The 19,969-nt window shown below is 44.7% G+C and overlaps 2 protein-coding genes across 2 annotated transcripts in view; one reads left to right on the plus strand and one right to left on the minus strand.

Annotated features, from left to right (window-relative positions):
- Positions 1-2,321: 2,321 nt before the first annotated feature.
- Positions 2,322-4,424, minus strand: socs1a (suppressor of cytokine signaling 1a). The gene is made up of 2 exons (XM_084677183.1): positions 4,121-4,424; positions 2,322-3,481 (listed from the first exon to the last, which is right to left on the minus strand). The coding sequence occupies exon 2, from the start codon at positions 3,425-3,427 to the stop codon at positions 2,786-2,788; it is 642 nt and encodes a 213-aa protein (XP_084533309.1). The 5' UTR covers positions 3,428-3,481; positions 4,121-4,424; the 3' UTR covers positions 2,322-2,785.
- Positions 4,425-11,336: 6,912 nt separating this feature from the next.
- Positions 11,337-19,969, plus strand: part of LOC146253194 (protein kinase C beta type) — a 44,091-nt gene continuing 35,458 nt past the window's right edge. The window contains exons 1-2 of the mRNA XM_084677182.1: positions 11,337-11,646; positions 12,546-12,577. Coding sequence (XP_084533308.1) covers positions 11,471-11,646; positions 12,546-12,577 — 208 coding nt within the window. The 5' untranslated portion in view covers positions 11,337-11,470. The remainder of the gene's footprint in view (positions 11,647-12,545; positions 12,578-19,969) is intronic.

Consider the following 19,969-nt stretch of genomic DNA (forward strand, 5'->3'; position numbering starts at 1 on the left):
TACGAACAGAGAAATAATTAAAGATCTGCAATAAATTATTCTACTTATGATGGTGTTATTGTGTGAATTTGTCATTTGTGAGTTTGTACAATTTATCAAGTACGGTCCACCTTTCAATTTCCTATGTCTTGGTTTAGGGTTAAGCAATGAGGGAAACATTTGTACAAACTTTTTATTCGGGGCCGTATTTACCATACAGGCTGCAAGCATAATGCAGCGGCCTGGGTTTGATTCTGACTGCCATTTCTGCATGACTCCCCCTTTCTCATTCATTTCCTGTCACCCTATAACCAGTTCTGTCCAATAAAGCCATAAAAGGCCAGAAATATATATATATATATATATATATATATAATAAATAAAAAAACACGCATGCCTGCTTAACCACTGCAGACTGAGACAACACATGACACACCAACACCCTTGGACTGCTTCAGCTCAAAGGCAGGAAAGACTGGAGAGGTGTGAGATTGGTTCACCACTGAACCGCACACTGACTAGAAAAGCCTTCAGAAACCCGTAAGAGAACGTACATGCACACCCTCTGGAACTGTACAGATACAAGACAGGGAGAAAGGTCAACAGGGTAAGGAACCGGGATGAAGCAAGGAACCGGGAAGAGAGAGAGGCGAGACCACCAGGAGAAAGCAGTGAGTGAGGCAGGGGAAGGAGATGGAGACAGGGGGGGTCGGGGGGGAGAGAGGAATATCAGGTAGCACCCCCCTTTGAATAGGCAAGCCATAGGAAACAAACCATTTCCGTTTACCAAGTGAGCATTGTGTGTATGTGTTCCATACACTCTGCACATGTGGCAACATGCATTTAATTATTTATTGTATGCGTGCGTATGTGTGGGGTTCTGTTTTTATGTGGTTTGTGTGTGAGAGAAAGTGTTCTATCTCGTGTTTTCTCTTCAAGGAAACACTGGTGTGTGTTCCTGGTAGAGTAAGGATGCTGAAACTCTTTCATGTGTGTTTCTGTCTCACCACAGGTGGTGGAGAGGGGGGGAGGCACTAAGGGGCCTGTGTCTGAAAGCGAGAAACAGAGTAGGAGAAAACAAGATTGAAAGGTAACAAGAGAACAAGAGACAGCAAAATAAATGAAAAGACAGAGACATGAAAATGAGAAAAATGCAGCTATGAGAGATTCGACTGTCAAGGGTTTAAGGTTTAATGGTGCTAACCCTGCCAGGGAGTTTTCAGACGAGTAGGACAGACAGAATAGTCAGTTCAAGACTATAAGAGTGGATCCCTCTTCTGAGAAGAGCAGCTGGAGAAGGTGTGGTTTGCCCAGTTGTGGTTCTAAGAGCTGATGACTGTTAACAGGAATACAGATTTCTGACAAGACTAGACTAGTGCACAAATACACTGTACACGCTTACTGAATATGTTCAGTTAGTGTGAGGATTCTGGTGGTCATGGATACTTACCATATTTTCTTATATTTTCTTTTTTTTAAGAATTCTGTCACAGCAGTGTCAACGAATGACCTTTGCCCAGCTCTGTGTGGACAGTCAGTTTCAGTTTCACATCTGATTCACAAAAGACACACGAGTCATGACGACAATTCCAGTTAATTCATTCAGAGACTACAATGCTAAATTTGTTTTACATTTCTCATAAAGTTTAGGAGTACTCAGAATTCAAATAGCATAGATTGAATGCTAAGATATGAGGACAGGTGTACCTTGTACTGAAATTCTGCCTGTACTGAGAAAATCTATCAATGAAATCATGCAAATTTGTTTGAGTTCATAGTAAGCTGTCAGACAGGATGATCAGTCCCACCCTATCCTGTCTGCCTATGTTCAAGATAATGACATAGGCTGATTTACTGGAATCGAGCCGTAAAAGATAACTATTCCATGTTGCTTTTATTCATTCGTATGTGCCAATAAGCCACTAGATGATACTCATAAGACCAAAACACCCATTTATACGTGGCCGAAGTAGTCTAGACATGCTACCATCCAGCCTTTATTTGATGTACACACACACACACACACACACACACACAACACACAGGACTGCTCTTCTGAGTGACTCATTCAAACACACCTTTTTTATTGCTCCATCCATTTCTGGTAAGTGTGCGCCTAACTTAGTAACTATCTCTTCAACACCGCCAACCTGTCACCACGTACTACTGAGTTGAGTCACCATGGTAACATTACTGTATGTGGAGTTGTCTCAGAAAGCCGTACGCCTCCAGTGTAGAGCTTTAAGCTGCTTCCTCAACATGGTATAATACAGCAGGAGAGAATCACACACACACACACGCATAGTATCAACACAAAACAATAAACACAAGGGAGAACTGTCTGAAAATAAAATGTGTTTTATTTTACAGAACATAGTACTTTTACCAAAAATAATCATTTTAACAATAATATTATTACTTAAAATATTGTCTTTACATAACAGTTGAATCTGCATGGCAGACAGTGAGACACCACAGAGAGAGGAGGACTCTGTGAACAACACACATTCATGGTCCATGTAAACATTCACAATAGAGTATTCAAGTCTGCTACCACGACCCCAGATGACCTGCCTACAACAACAGGACCAAGGGGTCAACCACAACCACAACCATGCGGTCCAGTTTCCCATCATAACGCCAACAGCCCAATAGTCTCTTAATGCAGCTGATCTGATGTGTTCTAGATCTAACGGGTCTAACCAGGGTACACTCCCTTGGACTCGCCCACCAGACACAGTCACCATGGCTCTGGGTGTTGACCTAAAGTCAAGAAATCCAAGCTTTAATGCCATCTGATGTGAGATCATATCCTGTAAGGAAACTCTAACAGAAAGTTCTTCAGAACAGGATTAACAGGAATCTGCTCAACCTTCTCCCCACCGCCACACACTTCGACGATGCGTTTCCTGCACAGTTCCTGCAAGGTGAGTTGCTGCTTCCTGTAGGGAAGGTTAAGGCTCTTTTTGGGAGAATTGATGTAATGCTCAAGCAGGGAGAAGAGGCAGGCGAAGAAACGCTCGCTTCCCGCCAGGCTGAACTTCTGGCGCTTGTAGAGGATGCGGACACTGACCGGTCCGTTGGCGGCCCGGTACGACAGCGTGAAAAATACGTCCTTTTGACGACTGTCCCTGATCAAGAAGGTTCCCACAGCAGTGTCCTGAAGCTTGCCGTGTGCTTCCTCCACCCCTAGAGGACCCCAGTAGAAGCCGCTACGCTCCAACATGGACGCCGTGCGCGTGATGAGCAGGAAGTCCTCATTGCAGCGGAAGGGCGGGAAGTGGGTGGACACCAGTGTGAGCAGGCCCTCCGGAGGGTTCCTCTGGTGCTGAGCAGACCGGTCGGGCTCCCTGACCCCAGAAAAGGATGAAGATGATGAGGACGATGAGGATGTGGATGAAGATAGCGCTGTGTCGTCATGGCCGTCCACTCTGCTGTGTGCTACCATCCTAAGGGGGAGAGCGGCCCCAACCCTCTCCCATCTCTACACACCACAGTCATCCTAAGAAAGGGGAAAAGAGATACAAAAGTGTTACTGTTGTGCCACTGGGTAAATCATTATGGGTAGTCTAGCGGCTGGTTGTGGCATTACTGTAGGTTACCTACTACATAACCATCAGAAGATGCAAGGGAGGAGAGTCGGGATTATTAATTCAATATTGGATTAGTTTAACTAGACTGGCAGTCAGATGTTAGAGCTGTGCAATGTACGCTCATACACACGCCAAAGTTGACAGGCAATTAACAGTAGCGTATGTGCTTCTGTGATGTCAGTGTTTTATGTTACAAGTTATTTTTCAATCGGGAAAACAACCCGATATCTGGCGAGACGTGACAACAGAAGCATTTCTGAGCAAATTAGCTAATTAGGTTACATAAACGTCTGGCACTTCTTTCATTGAGTAGCCCGCTTAAAATCAAGCGCAGATTGGGTACAACTAGCCATCTCCTAACGAGACGTCAGTAGCCTACACTACTGTAGAGTTTTTCTCAAAATAACTGGTACAGTACGCTACTGTAGGCAATACATTTTTAAATTATATATATTGCAGTCCGCGTAAAGTCAAATGTTAAAACTATTCCATGTCATAGGCCCACAGTAAACTATATAAACCACATTGACGAAAGATTGTTTGCTTACCGTTTAGCAAAACGAGAACAACGTTGAAAATACAGGGCAAATTTTGTGAAATAATCCTTATCGTACAAATCCCAAAAAGCAGTTTAGGCAATTTCCAAAAATAGTCTACTCCGCTGCGTTGTATAATAAATATGTGTTTGATTAACGTTCATCATGATTAATCAGACCTATTCTCTCAACTGCTATTTCAATTGCATACTAGTACGAAATATTCTACCAAGTTGGATTTTATATGCACTGGCCCCTCCTCCATTTACAGGAAATCTTAGTTTCCCTTTCGTATTCTCAGAAATTATATCGCCTTCACAGAACAGTTGCAAGTTCTCGATAGGAGTCAATTCAAGAAATTAGGCGCAGTTCTCCTTTCGCTTCTTTTTAAACTGAACAATGATCATAAACAGTTATAGTCCTACAGGTTAAACATAAGAATGATCTATAGCCAACCGGAGCACTGACCGCATTATTTTGCGTGGACAGGAAGCCATCTGTGGTCAAAAGAACCACTTTTAAGTGGACAGATCGAAATCTGTAGGCCTATTGAAATAGTTCAGAGAGCCAATGTGTTCATTGTTGGTGTTTAATTTAGTTTAATCTACACATCAGTTGCAGCAGGTAGACCATTTCACATGCATTAACGAACACTTACTGAAAAGTAAATGGCTAAAAAGTGAATGTTTCGCTGCCCCCTTGTGGGGTTTCATGCGTTTCACGACGTCAATAAACAACATCAGGCACTATATTAAATTGCATGAGAAGTATAGTGTGCACTAGTGAGCTTCACTAAATCTAGCTATGAAAAAACTTGTCACTATTTGTGACTTGTGACATTTGTGCAATTTCCTCCCTACCCTAAATGTGCGGGCATGTTACTGGAGCACTGCCTATCATGTAGCTTTCAGAGATTTCTCAAAAAAAAGGTTGTATCCTGAAGAGATGTTCTAGGTTTGTAAATCTTGATAATTGTAATAAAAATGGTCTATATAGTCAAAGAAAAAAACCCCACTGATATTATGGATGCTGTGGACATCCTAACCCGTGCAGCTTGACTTGCTGAGTGCAGAGCACACAGTGGACACGGTGTTATCCACAGCAGGACTGTAGATGCCACCTGGTCAATACACTTTGCTACAAATGAATTGTAATGCAGAAATTGTGATATTCTTTGTTTGCAAACAAACACACAAACACACCCTTATTACTAGTTGCGCTCTTGCGAGTGTTGATGGCGGTCTGTCTAAGTTTCATTTCTGGGAAACAGAGACAAGGAACATAATGCCAGACGCAGCTATAACATGGTCAGCCATGAATGGATGGATGGATTGAGGAACGAAGGGAGGTCAATAAATAACTACATGCATTCACAATTTGTACACAGTACTGCTTTCCTTTAGCATCCATTTGATACACCCAGTAGCCTACATGTTGATATAGGAGTTAAGTCTCTTATGGCCAAGTTTGGTAAAGGTTATTTAGGAAAAGTTTTAGATTAACTGGTGGAGGCAGTACAACCTCTTGGCCTTTTCATCATGAAACTTAAATAGAAGGTCTGAAGGTTAAAGGCAAATTAAGTATTGCAAAATGCAAAAACAAAAATGTTGTTTATCATTGTAATTGATGCTAATATTCTTGGAAGAGAGCTTTTGAGAGGCCGGTGGGAGGAATAGGGAGGCATAAAAAAAAAAAAGGTAAGGCAATTTAGAATGATTCAACTCCTAAAACGTGCTGTACTGGTGATGTTGGAATAGTTCCTGAACACCTCCCTCCTAATTATCATGTCAGTTTATCGTTTCCCGACAAGACAACACCTTGTCCATTGGACATGTTAATGATACACCTTATGTTGTCAACAACATGATTTACTGTACTGCACATACACTCCAACGAGCAAACACACATGCACACGCACACACACACACGCACACATACTTTACGCAAATTGATTGTTAAGGTTTTTTGGTGGGTGTGTGTATGTCCAATACCAATTTGACTGAAGGATGCACTTCCAAAGGTCCCTGTTTGTATAAGCCTACACATCCCTTTTCATCTCCTAGAGGACAAGCTGTATGCTGAGTGGCGGTTGGAGAGAAGTCGCAGCTTCTGCTGGAAAGTGAAACTGAAAGTATTCTCTGCATGAAGCCAGCTGGCCGTGTCTTATCTGGTTGCTGATATCTCAAAGCAGGGCGAGTATTTAAAAATGTATTCTTGTCTGTCCAGTCAAAGTATTCTTTGTTTGTTGCTGTGTTTAAGAACTAGCCTAGTCTCTTGCTAATCTCTGAGAGAACCTGTCAGTCCATTTTGATTTCCAAGGGGCTTAATCAATGGGATCAGACCAAACTGCCTGTGATTTCAATGGGGGTAAAATTGGATAGACCAATCAGAGCAATGTAACATTATTTTGGTTGTTGTTGTCCTCTGTGCCTCAAAATGCCTCGATGGCTGTCCTCTGTGCAGTCATTGTATTAAAGTATCAAACCCACCCACCCCTTAACAGGTAAACAGTTGAGAGGGGTTCAAGCAGTTTCTGGTTGGAGAGAAATCAGTTTGACATGAGCTGACAGATTCATCTGGTTCCCAGCTATCCTGTGTATGTGTATATTTCAGATTTACAGAAAAAGCTATCTATTCCTATCCAAATATCCTGTTCTTGTGACAAGCTGGGCAATCAGAACCTTCTGTGTTTTTTACACACGCACGCACACACACACACACACACACACACACACACACACATGCAGGCACGAGACACGTGTACAGACTCTTACAGTACAGTTTCCTTGTACTGACAACTGTTAGAGGAAAACCACACACAAAGCTACCCTACAGCGGTCACATGACTCATTTATTCATAACTGCATCATTTAGAAGCTCTTTTTTAAGGTCAAAACGTGCATACTAACTGATGGCAGGTCATCTGACTTCATAGAACAAGCTTCAAAATAAAAGTGAAACAAGGAGAAGAGGGAGGGATAGTGTCTGCAAATGTTTTGATTGAAGGTCTGGTTTGATGTTTGTGGGGGATTCAACTGACCTCTAATCTGCTTTCTGCTCACATTGTTTCTATTTAATACATCACAGCTGAGCTTTCGCCCATGTCCATCCGAGCCCTCCTTAACCCTGACTCATTATGTAAACAGCTCCTAAAGCAATTACCTTGTTGTCCTTGAGTAGTGATTTAACTAAGAGCAGGAGTTACCGCTACGCTGGATAACAATGCAGATAACTATCTCTCATAACATTTTGTAGGACGTGCAGTTTGGAGAAAGAAAGAAAGAAAGAAAGAAAGAGAAAATAAAGAAAATGAGAGAGAACAAAGGTTGTGCCCAACAAAGCACACCCAATTAGGGGAAATACAACTGACAGAATACAGTATTTTAAATACACACCATCAAAGAGAACTATATGAACTGACTCTTTGTATTTTCAGTTTGTCAAACGTTTATGACAGATCTGATAAATTACAAAAACGTGTTTCACAACAAACTCCTGACTGCGGAGAATCTGGAAGCATTCTGGGAAAACTCTCCGGCAGCAACGAAACTTTTATTGCAACCATGCAAATGCCAATTACCATGCACATGTTTAAGAAGCCTAGCTACAGTAAAACTCACTCTTAAACTCCTTAAACATTTCAGGTCAGAGAATTAAAGCATATTAAAAGTATTTTAAACGTTTTCCTTAAATGTTTGAGGGTGTATACTTGAAGATGAAATAGTGTTATTATGCATATTATATGCATATTCATATGTGTAAGGTTTAATGGTATTATTATTGAATTGCTATGTTGAAAAAATAAAATGAAGACACAAGTACACTTATATAATATATTCTTATCGATTGGCAAATGCCAAACCACCAGAATGAGCATTTCAATATTTCCAGCGAAGTGCAGATTTCTAAAGATCCCTATTCACATTTGATTAAGTTAAAGTAAGTTGAGATAAGGGTCCAGTATGTTTACCTAAGCCTAGAGTTAACTTAGGGGTAGCTACTCTCCACACATGGAATGTTGAACACAGTAACATTCTTATACGGGATAAAGGGTTACATCTTCAACTTTCCTTACAAGAACTCCAGATGGAGTCAGGACGCTGCTCTCCAACTTTCTCTTTCTCTCTTCCATCTGTGGTCAATTATCTTGCTAATCCCTGTCCACAGCCATGGAGCTCCCTCTAGGAGGCTGAAATGCATGTGTTTATGTGATCTGACACAAATGTACTGTTCTTTATGCCTGTGCTGTGCTGTGTGCGTCTTTCAAAAGATTGCTTTCATATTTCCACCTTCTTCTTCAGACTGGAACTAGAGTCGGTCTGAGCTCTGCCCCTCCCTGAGTCTAGCTAACTAGCTCTTATAGAGGTAGTGCCGTAGGTCTATTCCACCATGGAGTGACGGTAGAGTGAGGAAAAGGTGTTTCGAATGTAGTTCTTTTACTAGCCATCAGAGGGCAGCATCACATCATTTTCATCCAGTGCCAACCTGCAACGTGCTCTGAAACTGAGTGCACATTCATGTGCATACAGTATGTGTGTAGGTCTCTGTCTGTAGTTGTGCATGAGTGTGTATGAGATAAGAGTGCACATGTAGACATGTCATATATGTGTGTGTGTGTATGTGTGTATATGTGTGTGTGCGTTGTGTCTGTGTAAGGTCACAGTGAGGCAGTGTGCGGGGGAGGGATGAGAGCTTGGGTACTGCAGGAGGCCTGGGGGTGGAGGTTCTCTCTCACTTTCTCTCTCTCTTTCCCTGGTAAACACATCCATAACTATTCTGTCTATCTCACCTATGGCGTCCCTTTCAGCCCCACGCTTTCATCCATCAATGACAGCATATTGTGTAATAAATATGGATTAACCTACGATCTGCGATCTCTCTGTGTTGCACACAGTTGACTTTGCTCGATCCTCTGTGTCTTATTGTTGTACCGTAAACAGCGCAGCAAACCCCCATTATGAAAAAAAGCCACAAATGCATAGACGCACACACACACACACACACACACACAGACAACCGTATGCACACACAAACCCCATTTTTGTTGTTGCAATTAAGACAATGCGCGGGGAGAAGTGTATGCACTGAAAGAGGAAGTGAGAGGAGAGGGGATGGTTTAACGTCACAACTGAACCACCATGAACTTGCCCCTCGTTCAGCACTTAATTTCACTCTCATAAACAACCACCAGATGAAACCAGATGGAACCCAGTTACCTCACATTGTTCAATAGGGACTGATGGTTCAATAAGGGAGTACCATAGCAAGCCATTGTCATTGAGTCGTCTGATCAGACAGTCACCAACGAGAATGTTTCTGTGTTTTTCATGTTTTTTGTCATCTCAGCCAAACCAGCCTGTCTTGTGATGGTGTTGACGGACAGGAGAGCAGAGAGCTGGGCTCGTGGTGACAAGGGCAGGGTAATACTTCCTGGAGCATCAGTTGGGCTTCACACAGACCTGTAGGTGTGAACACAGCAGTGCTCAGAGGCAGCATGCAAATGTTGACAGGGTGAAAGCAGAAGGAAGAAGCTTGTGGTTTCTGTTTGACCATTGTACTGTTGGCTTGGCCCTGGCAGAACATGATCTGCAGAGAGGGAGGGAGGAAGGGAGGAAGGGAGGGGCCATGAAGCAAATTAAGAGATGTGAAACTGTCTGTGCGTATGTCAGGGTTGGAGTCCACAATCCAATTTCATAATTGATGTGATATCAATTATTTTTGTAACTTTTTGAATTAAATTTGAGAACACATATTTTTCAATGAAACATTTTTTTTAAAACAATGTTTTTACTTTCTAAATTCACATATGAAATGACTTGTGATATGGTGTATGTGTGCATGTCTGTGACATGGTGTATGTGCGTGTATGTGCATGTCTTTGTGGGTTTCTGGGTTTGGTTATCCATCAGATATCTTTCTATGTCTTTGTTCAAACCTGAACTCAACACTGAGCTACCGCCTCATAGAGCTGTCTACAATACAAATGTGAAACTGGGTGGACCACCACGTGAAGTGTGTGTGAATGTGTAGTGTCTGCTTCTATGGTATGTGTGTATGTATGTGTGTGTGTGTGTGTGTAATATGTGAAATTATAATGGTTGATTTGAATATGCATAAAATATTGATACCTTTCAGTGTGGGGGTGTCTGTCTGTCCGTCCATGACAGTTTATACTCTGCAGATTCAGTGTTTGTGTGTTTTCACTTTTCTAACACCACTAGACAGATACATTTTCACATTACAAATGTACTGCAGAATGCATGCTTTACTATTATCATTGTATAGTATGTTGTGTGTATGTAACTACTGATCTTCAACTTTGCAAAGATATGTGGTCAGTCGTCTTCCTACACTTGTGTGTGTGGGGGTGTGTGCGCGTGTGTCCGCCATAGTCAGTAGATGACGATGCACAGACCACGTTTATGTAACGACAGAACAGAATGAAAGAGGCAGTGAAAGTGAGAGAGGAAGAGAAAGATGGATGGAGCGATGGTCTGTAAAGTGATGAGTCACTCCATCATGTCTGTCTGTCTTGGGACATTTAGCTTTATTATACATCTCTTATTCAACTGGGGAAGCTGAGGAGAACACCGGTCAAGGCTAACAAAAGACCTACCTGGGGGAAGAGTAGAGAAAGGACAGATAAGGAAAGGAAATTAGGGGAAAGGAAAGGAGAGAGGTGAAGAAAGCCCAGGAAAGGGAGAGAGAGAGTCAGAGAGAGAGATAGAGAGAGAGAGAGAGAGAGAGAGAGAGAGAGAGAGAGAGAGAGAGAGAGAGAGAGGAGAGAAGAGAGAGAGAGAGAGAAGTTTCCTTACTATGCAATGGGGGCATCACAAACATATGCTATTGAGATGATTGAGTTGAGCAGATATTATGTTGACGCCAACAATGGCTGCACAAATACCATATCCTCAAGTCACTTTGACCTCTGACCCATCAAACATGATGACCTCACATAGACACGGTCTCTAAATTGCATATCAAGGTCACATGCAGATACCAGCCTGAAAACTGCTGTGAACATGGTGGAACCCAATTATATATCCGAACATTTTCTTTATAGAGGCACGCAATTCACACAGGTGATGCTGACGAGAGAACAGGGGCGGGGTTTAGCGTCCGTGCGCCAGTGTGTAGCACAGCACTGTATCTCTCTCTCTTCTCTCAATGTACCGGCGGCGGCGGAAGGCACCAGTTGGAGTGCACGAGTGAAGCCAGTATTCGCCGCGGGAAACGCATAACTAAAGACTTCTACCAACCTGTAGCCTACGGACTGAAGCTGGCACAAAGGCACCCTGTTGACACTCTCGGTACAACAAGTGCTGTCACTTTTAAGAGAAGCGCTCTCTTCCGCGTTGAAAAATGGCAGACTCTGCAACGAACAGCGATGGAGAGGACGGACCCCGGGAGCCCATGCGGGGCTTTGCACGCCAAGGCGCCCTGCGACAGAAGAATGTGCACGAAGTGAAGGACCACAAGTTCATCGCGCGCTTCTTCAAACAGCCTACCTTCTGCAGTCACTGCACTGACTTCATCTGGTGAGAGAGGCGAAAGAAAGACAGGATGGGGGAAGTAGCGCGGAGAGAACCGCGAGTTAAAGCTTCTCAGTTAGGAGTTGCTCGGTTTGAAATAGGTTGTCTTATTGCTATATTTAGCGAAAAGAGGAATGCTGGAAATAGGTGATACGAGAGAGAGAAGAGAATGAGAGACAGAAAGAGAGAGAAAGAAAGAAAGAGAGAGAGAGAGAGAGAGAGAGAGAGAGAGAGAGAGAGAGAGAGAGAGAGAGAGAGAGAGAGAGAGAGAGAGAGAGAGAGAGAGAGACGGGGGGCTTGACAGTGAGAGTCAGGGTAAGTATACTTACCTGACCTTTATAACGGTCTTGCCACCTTCCGGTCCTGCACAGGTGGAACACTTGCTGGCCGCTCTCAACTTTAAATGCTAGATTTTCCGAGATATGATTGTGTAGTTTCCATGTGGCGAGTATAGGCTATTTTAGCGAGCAATCCACTAAGGGGTTTACTGGCCTAAAGAAAGTTTCATTTAGAAATGATTGTCCTAATTTGCGTTTATTATCAATACCATTCCCATGGCGGTTCACACCGTTACCAAAGTGACCTAGAATCACCAAAATATTGTCTCTGTTGTCTTGACTGGCATGTGGCGGTATATCGTTCTCACCCAACACCAAGAACCAATCACCGCGTGTGCGAATGAATTAAAAGAGTGAAGCGTTGTCTATCCATCTAGACTTATCTATTTAGCTTTATTTTGCTGTATATCTACAGATCTTGCTACACAGTCTCTGCCAAGTCCAACTGTATGTTTCCCTCCCCGGTATAGAACCATCTTTTATTGATTGTATTTTTTTGCGCAAATCTGGTGTGTTATTCATTGAGGGTGTCAACATCATATACATGTGTGTTCTTCTTCTCCTCAGGGGCTTTGGCAAACAGGGATTCCAGTGTCAAGGTAGGTGTCATTCCCTCAGCCACAAAGCGTATTCATATTTTATGTACCCTGCAACAAAATACACACCAAGTGTACTGGCTAAGGATCAGCCTACATACTCTCCTCTACACCCTCCTGTACTTGTTAGTATTGCATTCCACTTCTTATGAAAGCTCAAACAGAAACACACACAATCACAAAATTATGTACTTGGGTTTAACCCATCAGTTTTATAGGAAAAACAATTGATCGTGTTTTCTTTATCCCTATCGCTCTCCTTTTATCTCTCTTTCCACCAGTCTCTCCCCCTCTTTCTCACACTCTTTCTCCCCATCTCTCTCACATATACTTTCTATCCATCTATCTCACTCTCTTTCCACCCATCTCTCTCTTTAATTATTACTCTTTCAAACGACATCTCTTTCTACCTCACTCCGCATGCTGTGGCTGTCTTGTCTCTTCACTCCACTTCCTCTGGGTTTTCTGTCACTCACTTTCCCTGCTTTTCCCCCCTCCTGCTCTCCTTCATCCATCCTTTCCATCTCTCTCTGTGCCAATCTAGACCTCTCCCTTTCCAACCTTTAGAAATGGCCCTGAGAGTGCTGTGTTTTTGTGTGGTGGAGATGGAGTGGAGAATGCTGTTTCCTGTAATTACTGGAGCTGCCTGGTCAATGGTGGCCTTTGCAGCTCCGTATCTCTGGACCCCAGGGGTTCCCCTCTACCTTCCTACCTCAGGGAGTGGAGTAGCTATTTCTGTGGGTGTGTGTGCGCATGTGTGTGTGCATGTGTGTGTGAGAGCATGCGTGTGTGTGTGTGTGTTTGTGAACTGGAGGTGTCCTGACTTGCTCCCTGGGCCGTCTGCCTGTCTGGAGCAGAGTATCACTTCCCTGGTGCTGAGGGAGAAAGGGAATTCCTCTGCAAGGTCTCACACACACACACACATTCAGTACACATGTACACACATATACACACTCATACAATACACACAGACATACATTCTGTATATACAGTGCACACACACAAACACATATATACAGTACAGTAAACAAACACATGCACCCATTGCCTCAGGTCAGCGACAGAACACACAAGATGAAGAGGTTTTTGCACTTTTTGTGTGAAACGTGCGTTTATGTATGCGTGTGTGTATGCGTAGGTTTGTGTGTGGCTATTGGTGTGTTGGGCTCTTTGATCTACTTTATGCATCCCAGTGTGAGGACTTAGAGAGTAGGAGTATGTATTATGCAAGACACAATCCTTAAGAAAAGTGTGTGTATGTGTGATTAGACTTTCTAACCTTATCCGTGCACGTCAAGTTGTGTGTGTGTTTGTGTGCGTGCGTGCGTGCGTGCATCCCTGAGTGTGTTTTTAAGCCAACAGATAATGATGTGATGCAGTGCAATACAGCTTGTCTTTTATCCCCTTAAGACTTAATGGACAAATGACCTTTTTATGAACTAGTTATACAGCCGCACAATGTGGGAGGCAGATGAGATATAAAATGGTAGAGAGATAGCGAGAGGGAGAAGGGAAAAAGAGAGAATGACTGCGCGTGGAGAGGATGTGCAGAGTTACTGGAGATGCAGCTTGAATTCGCGTACCTATGTCTTATCGACAAACTTATCAGTGCATTCACTGTATCTTCAATTCCTCTGTTATCTCGTTATGCCTGTCGTGTATCCAGGTGACACATGTATGACCCTGTCCTACATGGGCCTTTCTAGGAGAGATGTACTGTATGACTGCAGTCCAACTATGGTAATCCCTGGAGACCCATTTATTCTATGACTGTGGTGTGACCAAGGTAACATATATGACCTTGGTGTGGCTTACATATAACTGTGGTCTGATTCGTGTGTTATCATGTGTGTCGAATGCAGACTTAAATAAAGGGAGTGCAAAAGAGATACAGACAAAAAGACCGTCGCCGAGAGAGAGCTTCTGGCTTAGTGATTCTCGAACAGAGAAGTGGTGGATAAGAGTTTCAATTAAAAAGCGAGCTCGAGAGCAGAAGAGAGAGGGTGAGAGGGAGAGAGAGAGAGAGAGAGAGAGAGAGAGAGAGAGAGGGAGGGAGAGAGAGTGGGAGAGAGAGAGACAGAGAGAGAGGGAGAGAGAGAGGGAAATAGAGAGAGAGAGAGAGAGAGAGAGAGAGAGAGAGAGAGAGAGAGAGAGAGAGAGAGAGAGAGAGGGAAAGAGAGAGAGAGAGAGAGAGAGAGGGAGATGATTTGACTGATTCCACTGTGTGACGTGCAGCCTCCCTATCATACCTGCCAGTTTGTAAACACAATTGCATGTTTGCCAGGTGCACAATTCAAGTTGAGGAAAACACTAGTCAGCTGGATACCTCCTCACCTCCTTCCAACTCCAACCTGCGTGGGCTCACGCGGATACACAAACACAAATGCAACCAACACACACACACACACTCATGTTTGGTTGACTGAAGCAGGAGGTATTAGATATGAGAAGCACTCTCATATTTGCCATCGTAAATTTCTTGTTTGTGCAAACTTACTTGGCGATTTCAGTTTTTGCCTCCTTCGCTCGATCTGTTTCCTCTCTATCTCTCTCTCACAGTCTCTCTTTCTCTCTCTGTACCCCCCCCCCCCTCTGTGGTAGCTCTGTGTGGTTGAGGGTGTGGGCTTTGATGGTTCTATAAATAGAGTAAGTGTTCCATGGAGAACCGGTAAATGGGGTGGATGGATGGAGAGAGGGAGGGAGGGAGGGGTGGATGGAAGGATTGAGGTAGGGAGGGAGGAAGTGAGGGAGGGATAGTGTGTAGGTGTGAGGGGAGATCTATGCCCATGGAAAACTGTAAAGGAACCCAAACCTGTCTAATTCACACACATACACATCCACACCCACACATCCATGCATGCACAAACATACACACACGTGCACACTCACATGGCATAGAAAGTCTTGAATTTGACACCATTTCTTTTTAGTCAACAAATTCAAATGAAAAAAAACACAAATGCGGACAGTATTCTCCCTCTCACACCTCTAACCCTCACTTCCTTCCTGTTCAGTCAAGAGCTGCTCTCACCAGTCTGCTGTGTGCTGTCTCGTCCTTACCCTCCTCATAGACCCTCTGCCAATCACCTTTAGGCCTGGAGTGTTTGTCACACACACAAAACACACCCTCACCCACACTGATTTGTATGGTGCAGTATGCAACATGTATTTTGGGGCGTATTCCTGTGGCCCATTTCGTGTGGCCTTGGCTGTACCCCCAAAATGCCCACCTAAATACCGTTTACGCTTACACACACGCTCACGTGACGTGCACACGGTCGTACTCACGTACAGACACTCACATGCCAATGAAATGGTCGGTACAGGACTGTGCGGATGGATACACTGCCGACAGACACCTGTCGAAGTGAGACAGAGTAGGAAAGAGAGAGAGAGTTGACCTCACAATATGAAATTGTTTCCCTGTCGATGGCTGTTTCCTTCTCTGCTTCGGATGTATCTGACCTTGGCGGGGCTATTTGATGTGTGTGTTTGTGCGTGTGGACGTGGGCGTGTGTGTTGTGTTGTGTTGTGTGGACAGAGTTACAACATGTTGACGTATTTACTTGAAGCTTTGAGGAGTGGAGGAATGCCACACCGGCAGACCTGGGACCAGTACGAAGCTGCTCCAGTTGTGGCTGCCTCGCTGTCACACCTCAGTGACATTTCACCTCCTCACATCGACCAGAGTCAATTATTCAACATGAAAAGAACGCCCTTTTCAGCAGCATAGATAGGCAGAGACAGACACACTGACAGAGACGGAGAGATGGACAGACATGCAAATAGGCAGTTTACTGACAAATAAAATAAGCAGAAGATACGGTATTCCAGTTAGCGCTACAAGCTATCACCATCGCTTGCCATGTCTTGATTACAATGCTAATGTGGCTAATGTGGGTAGGCCATCCCATGGTAACCTCCACTGTCCTGGCAGTGTTGGACTCAGGGCTCAGTCGATGCTAATGTAGCCCATGGCCTCTGGCCAGAATGCTAATCGCTGCATCGACTGCTATTGCTAGTGACCATATTTTCTCTCAAACTCTAACAGTGTGTGTGTGTTCCCGGGTTTCTAAAAGTGCCAAGTGTAGCTTGAGAGGGTAATATGTGTACTGTTTGTGTATGTGTGTGTGTGTGTGGGTTTGTGGGTGTGTGCAATGTGCATGTGTTATAGATGGTACAGGTATACCAGGTGCTGTGTGTGTGTGTGTGTGAGGATTGGCATCAAGTGTTCCTGGGCGTGTGCATGTCTGGATCCTAGAAGGTCCATGTGTAGAGACAGTGCAGACATTGTTGAACAGAGGAAGTTCAAATATGGAAGTGTGGTTGTGATTTCTCCTGTGTTACTGGTTGAAATCCTGACGGTTGATACTGTGTAGATCCTTCATGAGTGTAACAGGGAGACCACCTGCTAGTGACAGCATGTTTCCACGCGAGGATTCCCAAACTTCACAACAATATTCCTTTTGGAAGATGACGTGGAATTTGAAAAAAAAGAAGTGTGTGTGTGTGGGGGGGGGAGAATTATCCAATCTGCCCAACCCCCCAGCCACCCTCTTTCTCTCTGTGTGTTCAGGAGATCTGATGGCAGACTAGTGAACTATGTTGCGGTTGCTCTTGAAATGCCTTAACCCATTAGGGTTCTGCATGGTTACCTAGCAACAAGGATATGGGAATGGTGATCCCAGGTCTCTTTCTCTGTCTTCTTTCTGTCTTCCTCCACAACCTCTTGGGCTGTGTGCCTGTGTGACAGACTGTGCGTGTGTGTGTGTGTGTTTGTGAGAGAGAGAGATATAGAGAGAGAGATGGAAAAAGAAAGAGGGAGAGGGAGAGAGAGACTGTTATATGAATCAAAGCTTCCATCACATTTCAGCTGTCTAAAATGTCTTACTTTCTCGTCTCCTCACACACATACACACACACACACTCATGCACACACACACATACACACACACACACACACACACACAGACAGACAAGAATATACTTATACTGTTGCTAAGCAATCTCACATCTCCTCTCCTTTACTTTATGAGATGCCTCAACAGATATTTCTGCGGTTTATTTAATTTTCTTGAACAGGACATTGTTTGTGTGTGTGTGTGTGTGTGTGTGGATGTGTGTGTTCATGTGTGTGTATGTTCTGTCAGACACATTAGACACAGATAGATGAAAGAGGAATTGTAGGTAGACCTTCCTTATCCTCCACAATCCCTCTCTACTCCAACCCCATTATCCCTCCCACTCTGTCCTCTCTGACTCTCTGTGTCTCTCTCCCTCTGTTTCCCCCTCTCTCCCTCTCTTTCCCTTCATTCTCCCCTATCTTCGTTTATCCTACCATCTCTCCATATCTATCCCAATCTATTTTCTCTTTTACTGTCTTCCTCCCTCTCTTCCTTTCTCTTTTGCTCTCTCCATCTTTCTCTCGGTCTCCCTCCCCCTCTCTCTTTCCGTCTCTCTATCAGAATCTCCTTCTTTCTGCCACTCGCTTCACACACACACCTCCCAGATGTGACCCTGGGTTGCCGTGCCTTCATTTCAAGGCTCCCTGTCTTGTCTCTCCTTCCTTTCTCTCCCTCCCCTTCTTCATCTCTCCCTCCCATTCTTCCATCGCCCTCTCACACCCATCCTCTCCCCTCTCCGTCTCTTTCCACTCTGTCCTGTCCTTGTTCCCTTTCTCTTCATCCCACTGTTACTCACACCCTCTCCTCTCTCTCTCCCTCACCTAGCCTATCCCTCTCTCTCCCATTGTTCCTCCCCCCTCCCCCTCCCTCTCTGCCACTAGTGTTAATCAGTAGATTAGATAGTACAGCAGACCAGGGCTGATGATGACACTCTGAGGCCACTTAAACACTACACTCATCAGCTAACCTCTCACTGCTAATCACATGGGTGGCTAGAGTTGGTGCGTGTGTGTGTGTGTGTGTGTGTGCGTGCGTCCGTGTCTGTTTGTGTGTGTGTGTGTGTCTGTGCACTCTCTTGCGATTGATTCCGTCAATTCCTCTCTCCCTGTTTAGATCTCTAATTTGCTCCCTCTCTGTTCTTTATCTTTTCCCCCTGACTCTCTTTCACATACTTCTCCTCTCCCATCTGTTGCTTTCCTCTCCACTAATGATCTGTTTTCTCCCCTCCCTCCCTCCCTCCCTCCCTCCCTCCCTCCCTCCCTCCCTCCCTCCCTCCCTCCCTCCCTCCCTCCCTCCCTCCCTCCCTCCCTCCCTCCCTCCCTCCCTCCCTCCCTCCCTCCCGCTCTGGCCTACCAGATTTGGATTGCGGGGGTGTCAAGAGAATCAGGGAGGGGTGGAGGTGGAGAGGGATTGGGGTAGAAGCGGAGGGGGGAGGTTGAGAGGGAGATGGAAGGAAGACAGAGATGGAGGGAAAGAAATGGAAGGAGGGGAGATGGATGGTGACAGAGTCCCAGAGCGATTGCTTGTGAAGCAGAGACATTGAACTGTGTGCATGTGAGTATATCATGTGTGTGTGCGTGTGTGCATGCGTGTGTGTGTGCGTGCGGGGGGGGGGGGGGCAGGTAAAGTACAACTGTACAGGTCATGTTCTGCAGGTGGGTGGAGAGCTAAGTGTAGTGATGAGAGGCTGCTGAGAGGCAGCTGAAGCCAAGCCAAGAGCACTCACACACACACACACGCACACACACACTCACACACATTACCTGTGCCTCACTTTCTCTCACTTGTTTTGCCTGCTTAGTATGTAAATGGTCAGTGAAGTCCACCTCGTGTTGGGAAGAAGGGCAGGAAAACAGGAATGGGAGAGGAAGAGGGGTGGAGGGAGTGGAGAGAGGGATGAACAGGAGGAGACGGACAGGGCCGAGAGGGACGGAGAGAGAGAGATGGGGCACAGAGGAGGAAGAGGAGGAAGAGGAGGAAGAGGAGAGGAGTTCAGGTAGAACGGGATGGGGGACAGAGGGGAAGGAGGAGAGGAGGAGGAGGATAGGAGGAGGAGGAAGAGAGGAGGAGGAGGAGGAGGAGGAGGAGGAGGAGGAGGAGAGGAGTGCAGGACCGGCATGCTGACTCACTCTCTGACCCTCTCCTTGCTCCACCAGCCGCATCATTGGTATTTTTACCCTGGCGTAGGCCGCGTAGCCTCCTTATGTAAGTGCATACACACACACACACACACACACACACAAACACACACATTCTCACACCCACCCACACACACATATACAAACACACACCAGGGGATGCTTCAGGTGAGGATCAAATATTATCTCTTCCGGAGAACTATTGACTTCCTGCTCTCTGAGCATATCTTATGTGCTGCTCTTTTTCATACACTCAGTGTGTGACAAGTCCCTTCCTCCCTACTTATCTCCGTATCTCTCTCTCCCTCTATCTCTCAATTTTGATCTCTCCTTTTTTTTTGATCTCACCCTCT

This window comes from Hypomesus nipponensis, chromosome 17 (genome assembly GCF_054491055.1).
Source record: "Hypomesus nipponensis isolate SF chromosome 17, ASM5449105v1, whole genome shotgun sequence".
NCBI classification, from domain to species: domain Eukaryota; kingdom Metazoa; phylum Chordata; class Actinopteri; order Osmeriformes; family Osmeridae; genus Hypomesus; species Hypomesus nipponensis.

Coding starts and splice junctions, on each gene's coding strand:
- socs1a (XM_084677183.1), bottom strand. CDS start 3,427: ATGGTAGCACACAGCAGAGTGGACGGCCATGACGACACAGCGCTATCT.